At 37.8% G+C, this 20,464-nt stretch overlaps 1 protein-coding gene across 4 annotated transcripts in view; it reads right to left on the reverse strand.

Moving 5' to 3' along the window:
• WWC3 (WWC family member 3) overlaps positions 1-20,464 on the reverse strand; it is a 97,799-nt gene that overhangs the window by 52,517 nt on the left and 24,818 nt on the right. For 2 of the 4 annotated variants that reach the window (XM_042809981.1, XM_042809980.1), the window contains exons 2-5: positions 10,631-10,740; positions 5,634-5,837; positions 2,582-2,658; positions 783-862 (exon numbers count right to left, since the gene is read on the reverse strand). In XM_042809981.1, coding sequence (XP_042665915.1) covers positions 783-862; positions 2,582-2,658; positions 5,634-5,837; positions 10,631-10,646 — 377 coding nt within the window. In that variant the 5' untranslated portion in view covers positions 10,647-10,740. Of the gene's footprint in view, positions 1-782; positions 863-2,581; positions 2,659-5,633; positions 5,838-10,630; positions 10,741-20,464 lie in introns of those variants that run through there. The other 2 variants (XM_042809979.1, XM_042809978.1) reach the window with 1 other exon arrangement.

Consider the following 20,464-nt stretch of genomic DNA (forward strand, 5'->3'; position numbering starts at 1 on the left):
GCAGGTGACTAAGCAGTACATAGATGGAAGTCTCTCAGTTCCCATCTGATGGCCTGCAGGAAGAGTGGCAGGTAGAGGGTTACCACAACAGTTTGCAACCTTTGCCATCAGCAAGCGTGAAGGAAACAAGAGCACAGGCTATCTAACGGTCTGGGAGCAGTAGCAAACTGCCCTGAGCTCCCTCAGCTACCTCTCCTTCCAGAGAGGAAACAAGGGGTCATATTTACATGCAGTCATTTTGCACTCATGCAACAAAATCCAAGGTCTCACAGAGCTTTACATCTACTGCACATGAACACATCAGCTATGCTCCCCAGAATTGGAAGGTCTGACCCTCAGGGAAAAGGAAGAAGTAGTATTGCAGTGTTCAGGCTCCCACCCATTAGAAATATTTTGCCCTGCCACAAAGCTGAGGTGCTGCTCACAGAAACACTATCCCATTGCACAGTGGTTCTGATTGGGCTCCAGACAATACACATTTTCAGAAGATGCTTGGAGTACACTTTTAAAATGTGATTCATTTTCAGGCAGAATGGAAGGACGGTACCTATAAAAGTGTTTTTGCATGTGGATCTCTGAAATCACCTTTTCACCTAAGTTTGTCCAATCCTTCTTCCATCATTGCACACTGTTCTCAACGTGCACCATTATCATAGCAGAAACTCTGAAGCAGAGCAATTAGAAACTTTCTTTTTTTCTTTTTTTGGCAATAGTTTCCTGAGCAAGTCATTCCAAGACGGGGGGAAAAAAAAAAATCAGCCTCCCACAAACCCTTAACTTACTCTTGCAGAGTTTCCACTCCTTTTTCCTTATATTGCAGCTCTTGCTTCATCTGTGCCAATTCTCGTTTTAGCCTAGAAAGCTAAATATACCAAAATAATTTAAAGTAATAATACGTAATGGAAACTTTCATTATAAAAAATAACTGTTTCAAATACAAAACTTAAAATCATTTTTAAATAAATGGAAGTTATAATCTACGTTTTCTTCTTTTTTGCTTTAACATTTGTAATAAAATAACACATCCTCTGAAATATCAAATGACCCAACCACAATATTCACCTTTTCCCTCATGCTTTCTATTCTTTTTCCACCTCAAATAGCTTATACTAATAGCTAAAAGCTTCATATGACTTCCTTTCTTCCACTGTAGCAAACAGATGTGTAAAAAGAAAAAAAAAAAAACAAAACCAAGAAACACTGAAATGTTTAATGCTATTAGTTTTTCAGTCTAGCACAATAAAATCACTGGCATCCTTGTTCCAGAAATGGCACCCTGATTTGCTATGTGTTTTCACACTGTCTTGCCTTTTGCCCTCTCTGGCAGTCATCTTGATCCAGGGAGTGTATATAGATCAAAAATGAAAGAATGGCAGTGACTCAAAAAATATCTACCACTACTTGATACTGCACATTTTTGTCTATTTATTCTATTACCTGAAGCACTTACGTCCACATGTACACACATTAAGTTGAACAGACTGTCCTATGCACTTGTGAAATCGTTTTATATTGAGATGCAGGAAAAGAGACAAACAGTTTTAAGACACCTTGTTTATTTTCTTTAAATATGATTTAACTAAATAAGGCTTGTTTTCTTGTTTAGACTATGCTGACACTTAGAGTATGTAACACAAGCAAACACTGGTCAGCACGTAGTAAACATACACAAATAGAATAAATGCCTTCGAAGGGTGGTGAACGGGATTTAATTTCAGAGGCACGCATGTGAAAAGCTGTCACTACAACAGAAACAGAACACTATCCTGCAAAGATAAGATTTTTATTGATTTTGTGAGCTGAGTGCCTAGCACGCTAAATCCCGTTTTACCAGTTAATGAAGAGAAATGTACAATTTAGAAAATAGGTTTAAAGCTCAGTGTTATAAACTGCTTTTTACAACCATTCGTGACTATTGGATCAATTTCAACAACTTTCAGACTTCAAATCTTTGCAGCATAAGATCAGTTTCTAAAGCCAACTATTCTTTTTTCAGACAAGACAGTACTAAAACCATGGTTATAGTTTTGGGGTTTTTTAAAATTATTATTATTAATTATAACATTTTATCCCAGAACTGCCTAGAACTATCAAAAAGCCAAACTTTGGATAAAAATTAGAAGATCTGCTTGGTCAGCATGTCTACTGTCAATGGACTTACAAACAAATGGCTAAGTCTAGAGCTCAATGATATCCAAGGAAACCCACTGAAAATGGTAAATAAGAAAATACAAAGACAGTAGGTTTGAACTGTACTCAATCAAGGCAGAATTTTGCTGCAGAATATTTCCTACTTACGGCAGTCTGCACAGAGAAAGTAATTTCTGAAAGCCTAGCTGGGTGCGCCTCTGCCATCTATGACAAAAACTTTATGCTTGTAACATGGAAAAAGCATTACTTTCAAAGTCACTGCACTGCAATAAATGTAGAGTTTTTAATGTAGCAAAGGCCTGAGTATATTTTTATATTTTCTTTTCAAAAACACATGCAGCACCCAATGTAAATGTCAACTGAAACGCACAGTCCCCCTCTCTTCCCCATGCCTAATTCACATTTTACAAAATTAAAAAGCACTACTCACCCTGTCACGACGGCTGGCTATTTCTGCTTTAATCTGATATGGGTCATACTTGGTATTAGTTGAAAATCCAGAGAATGCTAAACAGATGGAAAACATTATTTTATATTTATTTTTTTCTTTACCACACTTCTTAAGATGTAGCACTGTTTAAAAGACCGTTGCATTCACTCTTTGTGTTACAAGTCACTTGCTTTTAAAATAATTCTCTCGATTAAAGTGCAACAGAAGAATTATCTTTGGTCTGGTTGAAGTTTCTTATTTAGTCCTAAATAGAAAATAAATGAACTGTATATAGCAGCACTGCGTATTGCTCAAAAGCCAACAGCTTCCACTAAAGGATGGTGGCATTTACTGATGCAATAATTTGTGTAACATTAACAATTGCTATTTGTTTTCTAAGTTTGTTAACATTACAATAGGGACTAAGATAAAAAAACTATTGTCGGGACAAAATTCCATCAGTGAAATAGTGAAGTTGCTTCCTAAAACAACAGCATAGGGAACAGACATTCAGCTCAACCGCTTGCAAGTGAGTTCTTAAAACAGCATCTCTAGAGCCAGGCAATGATTTCAAGCTGTGACAGTATCAGCTAAACCCCAGACAGATGAAATGAAAGTTCTAGAGGAGAGGCTGGGCAAGACCAACCATGATTTATTAAGCGAGCCATTCATGGCAGCACTGGCCTGCTGAAAAATGCCCGGTATGCAAGTGGATTGGGTTGTGCTGTTAGACTTACCATCCTTTTGCAGAGCCAAAGGCTGCTGCTGCTTTGAAACTCATATCCATGTCTGCATTTCACTGAGCCTTTCCACTCTCAAAAGAGCACTGCAATGCCAAGGTCATGTCAAGCGTGCAGGAACTTGCCAAAATGAGTAGTCATGCCTGGACTAATTCTCTAAATCCAGGATTTTCTATGGATTATTTATAATTTTTTTTTTTTTTTTTTAAAAACAGTGCTGATCACAACTGAGTCACAGAAGTGCTGCATGGGCACCTCCCTGCCAGCCCACGACCGCTGAGCTCATGCTGCCTCCCACTCCATGAGCACACTGCACTGAGTCAATGACAGTACCCACAAGCAAAGGGAAGGAAAACAGTTTGTGTACTTTTAGCTCTTTTAAGGCAACAGATTTAAACAAGTGCTAGTGGAGGCAGGAATATTCACAGTATAAGCACCCACCTTCGGCACTTTAGTTGCACCCAAGTTACAAGTCAAAGACTTCTGCACAAGAAGTGGAGAATCAAGCACCTCAGAGTGCAGGGGAGTGGCAAAATTAAGAAAAACAAATGGAGAAGCCTTAGGGAACCTCAAGAAGACAGTATGAATAATCACCAAGGGGATTTAAAAAAAAAAAAAAAAGGGGATTTAAAAAAAAAAAAAAAAGACTAATCAGCCCATCTCATTTCCTCAAAGCTGATGCATGTGACCTTAAAACAATATAAAACATATTTTCTCATCAAAACAACTGAAAGGTTAGTTTCACAGTATACTGACAATGCCACAAACACATGGACACACATAGAAAATCTACCCAAAGTCTGAGAAGGGAAGAAGTCATTTAATAGAACATTCACATCCATGCTACACGTAACTTTCCACTTTGCCATTTCCAGTCATATTTTGTTGGTGTTTCAAGCAAATTGTTTTTCTAAGATCCATCAGAATCTGAAAAAGGTTCTGTTTTTCTAACTTTGATCTTCTTCCAAAGAAGCTTCTTTCTGCATATTCACCTGAAGTACAATTCAACAAGATCTCCCACTGAACTACTGTGAATTTTTTTAAAGAACTCCAAGTTCCTAGAAAATAATTGAAGCAAATCAAACACTGATAGCGCAGTCTTTTTATGCCATTCCAAGTCTTCATGTCGCAAACTCTTTAAATGAGCATCTCTCTAAAAAAATACTTGAAAAAACTTGAAAAAAATTCATTTTCTTAATAATCCTTAATAAATTTTAATATAAAAGCAAAAAATAAGACCAGTTACATCCATTATATGACAAATTAAAATACAGAGACACCTGTATTTCAAATTAAATAAAAAGATAATTCCAGTTTATACAGTAAAGGAATGTTTGATGGAGACTGGTCAGGACCATCTGGGACACCTCATGCCTAGAAAACATCTTTCATTTAGGAGTTTTGCATGTGAATGAATTCTCTGTGAGTAGTAAATACAGAATCTAAACACGTATATGCCAGTGCCTACTTTGACCTCTCACGTTCATATTTCTTGAACTTTTCCAGAAAGGAATAAGTAGAGATTCCCATACTTACCAAGTACTTGGCATTAACCAGCAGATGCTGCATTTGAACAATGGCTGTATGTAGAGGCACTGAAAAACCACCTGTGCACTGAAATCCCACTATGTTTCCACACTGCTGGTGGATACCCTTCTCCTTTGAAGAGGATTGTTTTGACTCCTCAAAAACACCCCTTCTTTCTGCACCAGCCATCAACAATGACAGCAGTGCCACAACTTCAAATTTAGAAGTGTTATCATCTATTTCAAGCTGCCTCAGACATAAGAAGAATAAAAAGAGCAGGACATCAAGACTTTGCAACCTAGTACCAGCATTAGAGTCAGAGGCTGGCATCCAAGAACACTGATGAAACACCATTTCCTACTTTATCAAAGTAATCTCTTGTGCTATTCTAACTGATATCATCAGATATGCTTCTGACCACAATGCCTTTCCCCTAAATCTTTATAAAGCTAACAAAGTGACCACGGATCTGCAGAAGGCTTCCCTAAGATGATGGTTTCCTCAGTTTACAGCACAGAATAATCTATGAACTTACGAGGGAATGTGGGTGGCTGGCCCAGAAATATTCAGTCTTTGTTGCCTTTCATTCTGTTTAATGTTAAAAAGTTATATACCAGAAGACCTAACAGGCAACCAAAGGCCCTGAATAGCAGAGATAAAGGGCTGTGCCTCACTTCTGTTTTCAGAGTCTTCATTGAGAGGAGAATATGGCAGTGAAAACATTTCTTACCCTATCTGTTGTGTTACGCATTCATGACAAATCAAGAAAAGAATGGTAAACTCACAGCTCGCATAAGAACGGTTGTCATCCTCACACATTTTGTGCAACTGTTGATATTCTTCTTGGGCCAGTTCGAAACGCTGCTGCTTTATTTGGTAAATCTCCTTCTTGGCATTAAGTGCCTCCTGGGCAACTATCAAATATTCCTTTAGCATGCGTTCCTGCTCCCTTCTCCATTGCTCCCTTGGGTCTTCAATTTGTGTAAGCTCTAAGAAGAAAAACAAAAAATTGATAAGACGCTTTATCCCAAAAAATGGCAAATGGTTTGGTTAAGGTCTGTTCTGCAGGTCTGCATCACAAACTGAGAGTGACGTGCTCAAAAATCCAGTATAAAGTTGCTGAGCAATTAATCTGCCTAACACTACAGTGTTCAAAATCATTTCATCCAGAACAGAAGAATAAGAAAATCACTCTGAAATGTAAAAGGCATTTACATTTGTTTTCTCTTGGCATACTCTAGGTTGTAGAGAAAAGAATTTGTATTTATGCTTAATTTCTTTCGCAGCCAGCTTGAAAATTCTGAGGATTACCTAAAAACCCAGAAGCACACAGGAAAACAAAAGGTATCCAGAGACAGTTGAAACAGCTTTAAAATATTACACATTAATTTCACACATTTACTATTCTGAAAGGCTAGTGACTACACCTACCTAGAGAAGAATAAAGTAATTCAACCAGAATTCATGCAGAAGAGCACTTAGGTTGGCATTTGTTTGTTAATTAAGAAACAGCACTCTCATGCTTTCCCTTTCCAGAATTACAAAATCCTCGTTAAATTAAAAAACTAAAAACAGTTTTCCAGTGCAAAATTTTTCTCATACGAATTGATTTTCAAAGCTACTACATTATAGCAACCTTTTCAGAGTTACACAGATATTTGAGATATCTGCAATAATATCTAAAAAAAAATAATTAGCTCACTTCCATTGTCTTTGGGGTGATGCTCAAGCTAGCAAATATGTTTTGCATGAAGATGTCCATTTGAAGTCTCATGTTTAAGAACACGTTAATTTCTGATGATTGAAGCTTTGATGGCAAGAAGTCACTGCAGATGTTATGTCAGTGTTCAAAGCAGTGGCAGAAAGAGCAGCACAGTCAGGAGGCATACCTAGTCATTTTTTCCAAACTTTGTTTCTCACAAGAGATGAAAGCCAGTTATGTTTAATATTTATCTTGCGTTCAGAAATTCAGAATTTTGGTGCTCATAACTAAATGTGAAACTATAAAAGGTTGATCTTAACAAATTAACTCTAACGATGTCAAGGTTATGCTACTAGCTCTGCCATTTACAAGCCATTTGAAAAGTAGATAGAAACATGAAGCTTGTTTATGAACAGTACTCCCAGCAGAACTACCATGTTCCCAACTACCTTTATTCAGCTGTAACTTTCCACAGCTCCTCACAATGTAAGAGTACGAAGCTTGTGCCTACAGTTTTGTCCTTTCTCCAATATGTTCACTGCATTGCAGTGACCTTTCCAGCAGAACCTCCAGTTTCCAAAATCTCTCTGCTCCAACATCCCCAACCTACTTCCAGAGCAGGATGTGCTGTGACTTGTTCCAGTCTCCATAAACGTTTATGTGCCTAGTTTCTGCACGCATGGGAAGCAAAAGAAAACTGCTGAGTTCACACCACAGCCCATCCTCCAGTGAGGGCATGATAATTTGCAACACTATCACATCCATCAGTGTTCCTGAAATTTATGAAAAATGTAATATTCCTAAAGCTACTGTCCTGCATGGAAACTATGCAAAAAATAACTAATATTTATGAGACAGAAAAACTGTATCATAGTAAGCATCTCTTTTTGAATGGAAAATTAATAGTTCTACTATTAGCTAAACTACATTGTACTGCACATTAAGCTTTGAGGTCCTATACTATACGGTATGGCATTACTTATTTCAGAAGCCTTCTCCAAAGCTGGCAGCATTCTTCTGAGACAGAAAACTACTTTAGTACAGTAGTGACATTCTCTTCTGTTTTATGAGTATGGAATCTTCACTTTGCCCTGGATTTCTACATAAGTTTGTCATGTAATAACTGAAACTAATGCTAAGTTGGATGGTAAAATTCATTTCCTTTGTTTCTTTATACACAATTTATAAAAAAATACAAGACTATAGTAATTCAAGAACTGCCCCAGACAAATGCAGGGAACAGATTATTATTCCCCCACTGGGGAATGCCCAACTGGTTAAAGGAGACTTCAAAGGCTCTCAAGACTCTGAGGAGGAGGGAAAGGAATTCTGCGGCTGGCAGCCACCACGGTTTTTTAAGCAATGGTTGGACCAGAGCCAAGAGCAGCTTAGTAAGGGTGTCAACAAAGTACTGAATTTACAGAACAAGATGGAAATCAGGGTTGGAAGCAGCGTTGAGATTTACTGAAGATTCCTCTGTTCCTGGGGATTTGCAATATAAATGGAAAAGCATTGCCTAGAAGAAGTTTTTACTACTTTCTAGGTAAACAAACTTAGTAAGAAGCTTGAAAAAAAATGAGATGCATTACTGATTTCCTTTAAAAGGGATACGGGCAAAAAGCTGAGGATACGCAAAGCATGAGAGTTCCTCAATAATCATAGCTTTTAAAAGAATCTATTTGAATCATCTCTGGCATTTTCTCACAGAATTTCTTGGAACTAAAGCACTATTATTTTGCCAGTTAACACAGCTCCATTGTTGTTTTAAAGCATTTAAACCTGATCGGCCACTAAAGGCATCCTGGAAGGGTTTAAATAATCAACTTGTTTTCACTTGGAAGTTGCTTTTCAAGTATTTTAGACATAATTCAGAACATAACGCAAGGGAATCATTTCAGAAAAACATTTATTCATTGCTCTACCATCTCTGCTGCCTGCCTGACACGATCTCATGATGCACATGATTCATTAGTTCTCACTTCTACAAAAGAGGTTAATGTCACCTTGATTGGTACTTCTGTTGTCCACGGTTTAAAATTGGATCAGCTATCCCAGTAATTTCTGAGTAACGATCATCCAGCTCTAATATCAATTTTGTTTTCCCTCTGAATATAAATCTTGCTTGTATAAGCAAGCACTGCATTAGCCTAAGGGTGACAAACCCATTTTGCTATGACGGCTGAATTACCATTTAGGATAATATCTGTGGGCTGCAAGTAATTAGTTATCATGAAAGAGACAAATTTTGCAACCTGGTTAATTGCAGAATGATTCCTTTCACTCAGTTCAGCATTGGCACTATGAAGTCTTTATCCATCTGTTCATATATTACCTTTATTTATTTCATAATAAGATTAGATGTATGTTCTCAGACCCATTTGTATTAATCTTCTCTTTCTATGCCTTCCTATTAAGCATTTGGGAATTTAATTTCTCTTTGCAAAGACCCTCTTCTACAGCTTTTGCTCGGATTGCTCAGAAAAAAGAATGCAAGCCAGATCTGACATGCCTACAATGATTAATATCCTTTCTGTAAGTTCAAACTTGATATCTGTGGTAAAACAGATAATAACAAAGTCTGAAAAACAAAAGGGAGTGATTTCTTTTGCATGCAGTGATGATTGTTATTCCTGTCCAAGATGTCTATTGCTAGAATCCTTTCTTAACTCTTTTAGTCAGAGCACCACAGTGGGAGTTCATGTTCTACCCATCATCTACAGTGGCTTCTAAAGCATTTTAAAAAGTTTATAGGAATAACAGCTGCCAATATCCTCACGTTTTGTTTTGTTTTCAGTGTGTGCCTTCATGTAGCCATATATTGATACAAAAACACTCTATTACTATACACCCAAAACAAAGTTCACTTTTCATTTAATTTCAGCATTAACTAAAGTTACCACAAGAGCTTAAACAGCTATCCTGAAACTACTACTTCTTTTAAATAGAGAAACAACCTGTATTTCTCAACTTTCAGTTGGCTAGGATATCTATCCTTCTGATCAGAGCATTAACAGCTCTTCTAAGATAATTATTCAATTTGTTACTCTGTTAATTTATTAATTTCACAACAAATAAGCATCCATGAGGGTCAAACAACATCATGAGATACATGAGATAAATGAGAACGTTTCTTATTCTGCTGTTGGTGGTGGGTCGCTTTTTTTTTTTTTTTTTTTTTGTTTGCTTTTTTAAATAACTGTTTAATCACAACAGACAAATACTGCCAGTGATGGCAGGAAGACAAAAACTACTTCTATATTTCAATTTTTTAATTGACTGGATTTCAAGTAGATAGTAGTCAGGTTGTTTTTACAGATTATACCATTTACCATTACTGTGATAGCTCACATAACCACTTTCTTCTTTCCTCCCTCCCCGCCAACTGCCAGTTCCCACAATATTGAAAGCATCCACTTATTGGTGATAAGAAGCTTAATGATATCAACACAGCAGTAACAGCAACTGTAGTACAAAGCTGTAAAGATAAGACATACTACTTTAAAACTAGAACTGGAAAACGTGCCAAACAGAAGTGATATAAAGCTCAGCAACAGGTAACCAAAAAGGTAAATGATGGATATCATTCCCATTCTCAGAGGGTCATGTGTTGCATTTTGTGACAGCCCTTTAAAAGTATAAAATACAGGCTGTGTAAGAGTGGATGACATTACTGTAATTGCCGATTAAAAATCAGCACTCCTCTCTCAGAACAGATTTTGTTTTCCAAGATAGAAGAGTCAAGCATCGATCACTAGAAAGCCATGCAAAGCAAGAGTATAGCATGGAAATTTCAATATATGCAGAAAGCAACAAAATTACTGGCTGTTCATTGTTTGACAAAGCAAAACAAAGCAACTTTATGCACTATCTCTCTGTCATCAATTATAAAATTCTTTACAAAGGAAAGAAGGGCTGTGCCCCCATTTCCCATTTAAAAGATGATGAAACAGTGCAAGAAATTACTTGTATACATTCTCTTGCTGTAACATGAGTTGCATAAATGGTATCGGACACAAAGATAGTGCCATCAGTTCACATCAGCTTGCTGGTGCTCCTAAAAATAATCACACTTCTACTCACGATTTATGTGGTCCATATAATACACTCCAATCTGCTGATCGTAAACAGTTTCCCATCCTAAAGGAAGCTCATCACCAACACAGTCAGCAAATGTCAATGGCTTTGTAATCCTGTAAAAAGAAAAATAACGTAAATGAATACAAAAGATGTAGTTTGCAGTGCCATGAGTGTCTTTATGTTTTGAATATATCACCATGATCTGATCACAAAATAGTTATGCTGCTTAGGAATGTGCTAATAATCACAAACATACAGTTTCAAAATAAAATTTCATTTAAATATGCTGACAGATACTCCCCAAACAAGTAAGACAAGCTTCTCCCTTCAAGTTTCTATGTTTAACAATTTAATTGCAGTGGCATGCAGTCCTGCCAGTTTTTTTCCCATATTGCAAAGAACACAAATATGAAAGCTGGAGTTTGTCACTGCTAAAAAATACCAGAAGCTTTATAGGCTTTATCCTCTTTTATGATGTCAAAGCAGTATAATTGTTTGTCCTTAAAGAATTAAAACAAAAATAATAACACTGTAACACATTTCTTTTCAATTATGCATTTCCAACTATTAATTACATTCTTTTGGTCCTGACCCATTCAAATTTCTTCCTATCCCCCAAAGCAGAAACGAGGGAAAACAAGCCATTCCAGTTGTCCAGTAGATTCACCAGACAATCATTACCAAAATACATGCAACTTCACACAGTAAGCAGAACTATTACATTAACCCACCTTCTAAAATTATCCAAGTACTTTTCAGATTAAAGTGTTTAAAACTGACTGTAGTAGGATACACATATTTATCCTCACTAGTTTTACAACCGCAATGTTTCGATCAGTTTTTTTTTTTACAACAGCACAAAGAAGTATAAGAAAAAGTTTGATGGGTTCTCAAACATGTATAAACAATGAAGATATGCATAAACCCATGCACCACTATTCAGAGATTTTCCATTACTGACAAATACACAGTACATGTCATGTACTCACGTAAACACAGAACTGCTGTATTCAAGAAAGATGTTACTATGGGCTGTCATATGCATTCTTTCAGTAATTAATCCAGCAGGCAAGCCGAACAGCTGAAATACTTCTGATCTCCCTGGTGTTCAGCCACATATTGAAGATACAGTGTACAGCATTTTCTCTTACACTCTCATGGTTTTGTTCTGAAGACATTATGTTTACAATTTCTCAAAGCAGTCTAGACATCAGTTCCTAAATTACCACTCTATAGACAAGATTTTCTTTGGAACAAGTTATGAGACATGCTTGCCTATTATACAAACACACCCTCACCCTTTATTCCTGCATAAAACTTGCACGTCATACTCCAACCTTTCACACTACAAGAAGTTTAATTCATCGCTCCCCATGGTCCCACCACTACTCCAGCTTCCAGAGCAAGTGTAATGCATTCTTTCAGGAGAAGAACGACCAAAGAAAGTCAATGCAACTGGCCTAACCAGTTCTCATTCCAATATTATAAAGCGTGCATGAACAGTTTAATTAATGGTTTTGAAGGAAACTTTGTAAGAAAAAGGACGTATAAAAAGCTGTCTTTCAGACATGCAGAATATTAACTTGATGTTGCTCATTTTAAATCACATCCAAAGTTGCTCCAGTTTGGTCTTTCAGACAGAGCATAATATAACACTGATTCACAACTGAGTCACATTCAAGCATATGTAGCTTGAATCTTCACTCAACTGGTCAAAACACACAAAGTTTAAAATAAGAATGAAAAGTTTCTCCCCGTGTTTTGCCCCGATTTAACTAAATCAATTGAAAAAACACATTTCTTGTCTGATGAGCACAACTGCAGAATTCCTCTGGCACCAGTTTCCACATTAACTGCTCCTGGTCATTGGATTTACAGCTGAGGTGTAAGTAACAGTCATCAAAGAGGGCCAATTTTGCACATGTCAAAGAGCCGACCACAATTGCAGATTGTTCAGCTGTACCTTCACTATCTTTAAAACTTCACCCTTTCCAGAAATAATGATGCTCTTCAGTCATTAGACACTTGTTATTTTGGGACTCAGAAACTCTTCAAAAGCAGATACTGAAATACATAGCAATGCTTCTATCACCAAAATTCTGCAAACTAAGCTGAGTGAGCAACCTTTGAGCACAGTCTTGCTCCTCTCCCCTTCAACTCTGTCCAAATTAAATGTTTTCCTTAAGTAGTAATAGCAGGAGCGTGGTACTTGTATGCAATAAAACAGACATTTCTGAAAACCCAAGTGTTATTAATGCTTTCTGTATCTGTATTACAGACTGCAAAATAAATCTCAAAGGGTGAGCATAATGGTTTCTGATTACAAGGTGTTTATACTCTTCCTTGCCAATTCACGCTGTACCTTTATCCATTACACATACCCAGGAGGCTTCTGTAATGCATTACTGCAGTGTTCTGAATATAGAACAGCCAGAGGAACGTCTTGAATTAGTTCATGGCAGAGAGCAGGTGGGAAGGAAAGCAACATGCAGTGACAAAATACCGTTTTAGATAAATTACAGCAAAACTGTTCTCAGCTCTAACATACTTTGCAAACAGTCTAATTTCAAACCCTCAAGCCCCAGGAAAATTCAGCCTTTAAATAATAAAAAAGCACTTCCTGGTTCAAAGAAAAAGTATACTTCAACTCCCAAACCACAGTTCGACTGCTAATACGGGCAGCAACTTTGTTACCAGAAGTTTTGAAAACAGAACTGGATCACTAAATACACAGCTCTTCAGAAAACTCTCAAAGAGCTCCTCAGGCCACCCATGGTACAAAGAGGGGCCTGACTGCTTGAGTTCTTTAGGTCTGACTGAGCACAATCTCCAAAAATTTTGGAGAAATCAAACGTGTAACAGATAAACAGAACGTGCTTTTGCAAGATCTTGACCAGAAAATCAAAAAGTAGAAACTCCACAGCATACCCACTGCCATCTCTCAGACAATACGTAGGTGCTTAAACTGTAATTTCTCAGTGAATAGAAGAGAAGGCTTGGGGTGACCTCACTGCAATTTTCCAGTACCTAAAGGGAGCCTACAAACAGGAGGGAAGTCAACTCTTTATGTGGGTAGATAATGGTAGGGCAATAGGAAATGGTTTTAAGTTGAAGGAGGGAAGATAACAGGGGAAAGTTCTTTACCAAGAGAGTGGTGGGGTCCTGGAACAGGCTGCCCAGAGGGGCTGTGGATGTCCCATTCCCGGAGGCGTTCAAGGCCAGGTTGGATGGGGCACTGGGCAGCCTGGTCTAGCATTAAAATGGGGAAGTTGGCAGCCCTGCCTGTGGTGGGGGGGGGTTGGAGCTTGATGATCCTTGAGGTCCTTTCCAACCCAAGCCATTCTATGCTTCTATGACTCTGTGCTTAAATGACACCCAGGGTACCCTTGTCTTCTAAGCTTGGGCCAAGTCTTAGAGGAAAATATCAACCCCAAAGGCTACAATTCATAGGTTTTGAAAAAGTACCAGCAAATTCTCAATCAAATCAATCATTTGTATGGAATGAATGGAAGGAGAGAAGAACTGTCAACAGGGCTTTGGCTTTACTTTTGATTTTGGACAGGTCCAAAGCCATAAACATCTATCAAAATTTGACACTGCTCAACAAATAAGAGGAGAAACAGCCTCTTAAGGCCAATCTCAATTTGAAGAGCAACTGCTTGGGATATATTTTTTTTTGCCCAATAAAACCCACGTTATAGGCTAGAAAACTGTATCAATCCATACCACAGATCTGAACAATAAAATGCAATTTGTAAATAAGTAACAGTATAACTAGAAAGAATTAGCCATTCTGACAAACCTAGCAATAGTTTATCCAAAGTAAAGAATTACATCTATTACCGAAGAGCTACAAGACAAGAAAGAGGTGGTAAGAAATCATGTGCATGCTTAAAGACCTTCTGCCACAGTTCTTTTTTTAACCTGCTTCCAAATATGCCTTTAATTACACTCCTTGTTATAAATTTCAGCCAATCCTCTTGCCTTGCACCATAGCTTGTACTTCCCCCAATGTAAGAGGCAAAAAAAGAAATCAAGAATCTGAAAAAGAGCAGAAGGCTGTTTTGTTGTTCCACAGTTCGGGGCAAGGAGGGCAAGAGTGGCTGTTTGCCTTCAGAAGTTAGCCTCCTGTTCTGAAGGGTACCCCGGGGCCTGAGGACTTCTCTGGAAAAGGAAGCCCTGAGGCCACCCATACCCTGCGCGGAGGCTCTCCAGAAAGGCCTCGGACAACTGAGTACACGCACATAACGCATATATCCTGCTGGTGCCAAGGCCCGGCACTGTCACAATAGCTCAAAACCAGAGCCATCTACCAGGTGACATCCCCACAGCCTGAGGCAGGTGTCACCATGAATACTGGGCCTCTCTCTGAGCTCTCACTGTCAACTCTACACAATGGATTAAGTGACATCTCCAGATCATAAGAATAAGCTGGATTTCAAAACAAGGTTGGGCGATTGCACGCTGCTTAGTCAAAAGCACGATGAAATTTGACCAAACGTTATGTATAGAAAAAAATCCCTTGCACCGTTCTTAATCCGAATGACATATATCTGCATTTTACCTCTTTAACCAATCTCACATTGAGAATAAAGTAACTTTCTGAACATGTGCTTGACAAATAATTAAAATAAATTCACAGTACAGAAGGCCAAATGGAAACTTGCACAAATGAGATTCTGTGCTTGGAACAAAGACTTGAGGAAGGTAACTTGTACTCAAAAGCCACTGCTGGGACATACTTCCCCTAGGAATAAAACTACCCTACAGCAAGGAAATAATAACTCTAATTCTTCTAAAGGTCACTTCAAACTCAGTCGTTTTAGGACTACACTGTATTTTGCAGTAATTTCGATTCTTTTTTAAAGCAATAAGCACATGAGAAGAGTGCTACTAGCATCAAATCAGTATATTTGACTCAAAGTTTTATATAGTAACATAAGCGAAAGCATACATTAACTTACAAAATAAGGCACAGAATAGAATTAGTCATCTACAATAATGAATCAACATCTTTATGCAAGGATAAAAAATAGATAACTAAAACATAACATTTCTATTTTAATGAAAACAGCAGTTAACTGCCTTTAACATGCTCTATTACAAACCTGAACAATCTATGCTGAGACAGCTGACAAGCATCTCACTCACCAACACCTGACCATTGCCTCCCAGGCCCAAGCCATGGTTTTCCAGTGTTTACAATCATGGAAAATGCTGGCAACAGATCCCTCAAACCCCAGCCTGGGATTTATAGTGCTGAGGAGTAGGCTAAAAACAGATCTAACATCCATCCAACAGGACGACATGGATCGTGACCTCATAAGCCATCTCAGCCCTCAGTCCATTGAGGTCCTTGTTTTACAGTTACCTAGGCTTATGTGGCACAGCACCACAGGATCAAGAAATGAAACACAAGCAAACATAGACACTGCCTCTCAAACGCAACCTGCAGGAGAAAGTCCTTACTACCATACACCTATGAATGATAGTAAGTACAAAAAAAGAGGATTCACTGCAAAGACCAGGTTCTGTGATCAGGACCTCACTGTTACCAGCACTGGTTGTTTTCATAGCACGTAATGCAGAAGTACAGCAAGAGAAGTACGTGGTAGACAGCTATCTCTCTCATTTTCCCTCTCCACATTTTTTTTTTTAAATCTCATTAACACTTTTCCATTATATACCAAATGTGCTTTCTGCCACATATAATCCAAAATAGGGTAGGTGACCAGAAACACATTTTTTTTGTAATACGCTTACATCTGGTTATTTCAGACACCTACAATAAACTTAACCAAGGACCACTTCTATTCTACCTTCTGTTCAATTACAGAAACAGTAAGCAATTACTAACAAGCAACAATAATACACTTATTTTTCTCCTTTATCATACTTCCAAAAATCAAAGCAGCTAAGAGATACTGGGTCACTCTGTTGAAATACAAAAGAGTATGTATGTGACTTCCAGTTACAGCTCTCATAAAACTTATCTGGCCGTTCAGTAACTGCTGAGATATGCCATACAGCCAAGTTTTCCAAGCAGCTATACGTTTCTAAACAGTAGCTACGACCAAATTCAGGACACAAATATTATGGTAGATTCTTGCTGAAAATACACCAGTATTTCAAAAAGACAAGCAAAGTTCTTCAGAAACCACAGCTGGGTTAAAAGTCAGTTTTTTTAAGAAAACTGCTTTTGTTTCTATTATTTATTGTCTTTACAGAGGCTGAGCAAGAAAAAAAAATGGGGGCAGATGGGTTAAGTAAGGCAGTCCATGAGCACTTTAAAACATGTTTTGTTTGGGTATGCACAGACAGGCTGAAGTTATGGGGAACAAAGCAGCTGGCCAGAATCTAAGATCAGCAACAAGACATAGGCTGCAGCTGGAGGGCTGAAGCCTGGGCAGCAGGTGACCTGATATCTTGAAACAGAAAACAGAAGGAAAAAGAAGGCTAGTAAGAGGCCTGCAGACACTGAAAAAAAGAGAGATGAGAATCAAAAGCCTAAATTGAAGGATGAGAAAAATTGGGAATTTTACCAGAAATTGAGGAATCTGGGAACCAAACTGTTTAAGAATAACCAGGACAACAGATCTTGAAACGTGCTTCTGTGAAGATGCATTTATGAGCATATGTGTATATAACTGTGGTAGTGTAACCTGGCACCAGCTCATCATCACACAGCCATTCGCCCAATCTCCCAGGAGGCAAGAACTGGAAAGAAAGTAGAATTCATGGCCATGTTCCTATTGCTCACCAGCAACCAAACATCAGTGTGCTATTAACGCTGCTTTTAGAGGTCGTTTCCAACTTTAATGATTCTATCCCTAGAGGAACACAAAAGCAAAACCAGAAGGTCTTCACAGCTGCTGTCCCATCTACTACATTCTCTCACTAACCTCAAGCATCCTATATCCAGAAAGATTAAGATAGTGTTTGCTGACAAGCTTGTTACCTTAAATCTGACCTTGCTAGACTACATTGTTCATCAAAACTTTGAAGTGAGATTTTTCTGACAGCCACTGGTAATTCAGGCTTCCATACATTTGCTGCAGTTCTCTTTGCCCTCCTGAAAGCGTTCTGCCCTCTTCACCTCTTCATTTATCTTTCCCTAGCAACTAGTCAGCCTGGGAATAAACATGCAATATCTATTTATTAATTTACACCACATACCATTACGTACCATTCCTGTGGCAGAGATAAGGCTTAACGTAAACATTCTCTGATAAAAAAACAGCACTGAAAATCATTTCTGTGAACAGACTATAGCTTTAGTCAATTCTCAGCAAAACTGAGGTTACCTGTTAATCTTCAGTCTGAAACCAAGAAGTAGTTGCAGATGCACAGAGGTTAGCACTGGAACCTTGGCATACATGCACAATTACAGTCTGCTGAGGTCTACAGCTCTTTATTATCAAAGAAAACTCTTTTCACACACTGAGAACGCTCATCATGCTAGAAAACAGGTCAACTAACACGATGCTGATGGTATTTTATACTTCTGCAGACTGAGAGAAGAATACACTACAGCCAAACTATACTTACTAGTGTTCCCAAGAGGTAAATTTAAATTTAATGATATTAAAACCAGACATCTGCCATGACTATACGCACAAACAAGCTCAGCACTCCTAAGAAAAAAGTATTAAGTTATTCGACGTCTTAAAATATTTTAAGCACCAATCCTCCAAAAACCTGCTATCCTTAGAGCATATTCAATTGAACTTTATTGAAATTAATTTCTTGAAACTATTTCCAGCAATAATTATTACTCAATTATACCTAAAAAAAATACAATCCACATTTTAAAAGTTACCAAAAACAGTTTCTAGAGAAATAAAGCAGAAAGCGACTAACAATGGGAGGAAAAAGTAAATGCAACTGAACTAAGTATAAAACAATGGTTGGAAAAAATATATATTCAAGAGACCATTCTTTTCAAGTCTCAGAACAAAGTGATGTGTAGATAAGTGCCAAAAGACTCGGCATACCATGACTTCACATACATCCTATTAAAAACAAATTGAGAGGTAAAACAGCAAACAAATGTCTCACACTCAGAAAACTCTATACGGTCAGCTAATATTAGAAATTCAAGATTTTCTCATTTGAACTTTTGAGAACAGCTTCACTCATTCTCCATCCTCCTCAAAAAACATGCTATACGTATCCTGTAAGTTTCCTAAAAGTACCATATATGGCATTTCTCAAACTCCTTCAATTACCGCATTCCTCTAAGTTTTATAGGTTCCAGCACCATTTCTGCTAATGTCTTTTAACATGCAATTCCACACACTCACTGCCTGCAGAGCAGAGGAGTGCTGACTGCAGTGTCCCCAGAGCACACAGCCTGGGCCCATGCCCCCTCTCTGCAGGGCACCCACTGCCCATCAGAGAGGCATCCCACGATGTTCCAGCAGGCCTTGTCTAGATCACAAGACGGGCTTTCCAGTCTGCTGCTTCAGTTGTTGAACTCTATTAACAAAGCAATAGTTGATGTAGGAGTGAGTGAGGGCAACCAACATGACACACACACACACAATCCAAGACTACCATTTCAGTAGTTCTCCACAAGATTTAGTAAGTTTAACATAACTCTAAGCAACCTGAGTGGAAATAGGTTGACATAAACCTTGATGCTTTTGGTTTCAGTCTCAATTTCTTGCAATATATGGCAGTCACCTCATTATTCAACTTTGGTTTTGGTTTGGCTTTTTTGGGGTTTTTTTTTTTTTTTTTTTTTCTCCTTCAGAAGGTGGAGCCCCTTAGTCAAGCAGATATGGGCATGTGCTTCAGCTGCCTAGAGGTGGTGATGGACAGGTCGTTAGTGAATATTCCGTATGTTAACACACACATAAGAAACCTCAATTCAACTGCTTAAATAAAAGCTCCAGTAAACTATATTTTAACTGTTGTTACGAAAACAGTTAGTGGTTACCTTTAAGACACTAAAGGTGGCCTGGAGATAAACTCATGAAGGAAAAACGTGCTTAAAATTCCATGATGTTCCAAATTTATCAGCAGATCTAAAGAACACTGCATTGCCCTAAAATCTTTGCTCTTTTATACCACTGGAGCAATTTTTTCTAAAAAAAAATAATAATAATAATAATAAAAAAAAATTAAAAAAAATTACTTCTTTAAAGCCCTGCAACTGTCTCAGAAAAAAAAAAAAAAAAAAAAAAAAAAAAAAAAAAAAAAAAAAATAATGCAATGTTTCTGCAGGGTTTGCAGCTTTGGCTACATTTCTTCTCACTGCTCCCTCTTTCTCTTGACATTAAAGTTACATATGTAGCTGTCAAATTATTTGTACTTTACATGTTGGTCTACACACTTTCTAAGCTTTTTTATTCTCAAGGTTGTCAACCTTCAGTTACAAATACAAATAAAGGCAAGATACAAATACATGATGTTCATACACACAACAAGGTGTGGCAGGGGGAAGGGTATGCCTAAAATTCTTAACATCTGTTGAATTCTTACGGCCTGTTTACAACTGCTTTCACACTCCAGATTGCCACCCCCAACCACCAATGAGCATTTTCCTAGCTTCTAGGAAAACTTAACTAAAAATTGGGAAAACAGTGGCCATCTCAATAATATTGCAGTTTTCCAAATATACCCGTCTCCCACAGACCTCCTTAATTTCCAACATGCAAACTAATGCTGTGCATTCTGCAATCAATTCAGTGCCTTAGTAATACATTCTCAAAAAAGATAGTTATGCAGATTTATGTTCATGTGAAAGTTTTCAAGAGATTGAAGGCATGAAGATTGATGTCACTGTTTCTATGGTTGCCAGTAGTTACACAACGAATTGCATTTAAATTTCAA

The sequence above is a fragment of the Centrocercus urophasianus genome, unplaced genomic scaffold (genome assembly GCF_019232065.1).
Source record: "Centrocercus urophasianus isolate 14NV4802_14NV808 unplaced genomic scaffold, USGS_Curo_1.0 seq_12, whole genome shotgun sequence".
Classification (NCBI taxonomy): Eukaryota; Metazoa; Chordata; class Aves; order Galliformes; family Phasianidae; genus Centrocercus; species Centrocercus urophasianus.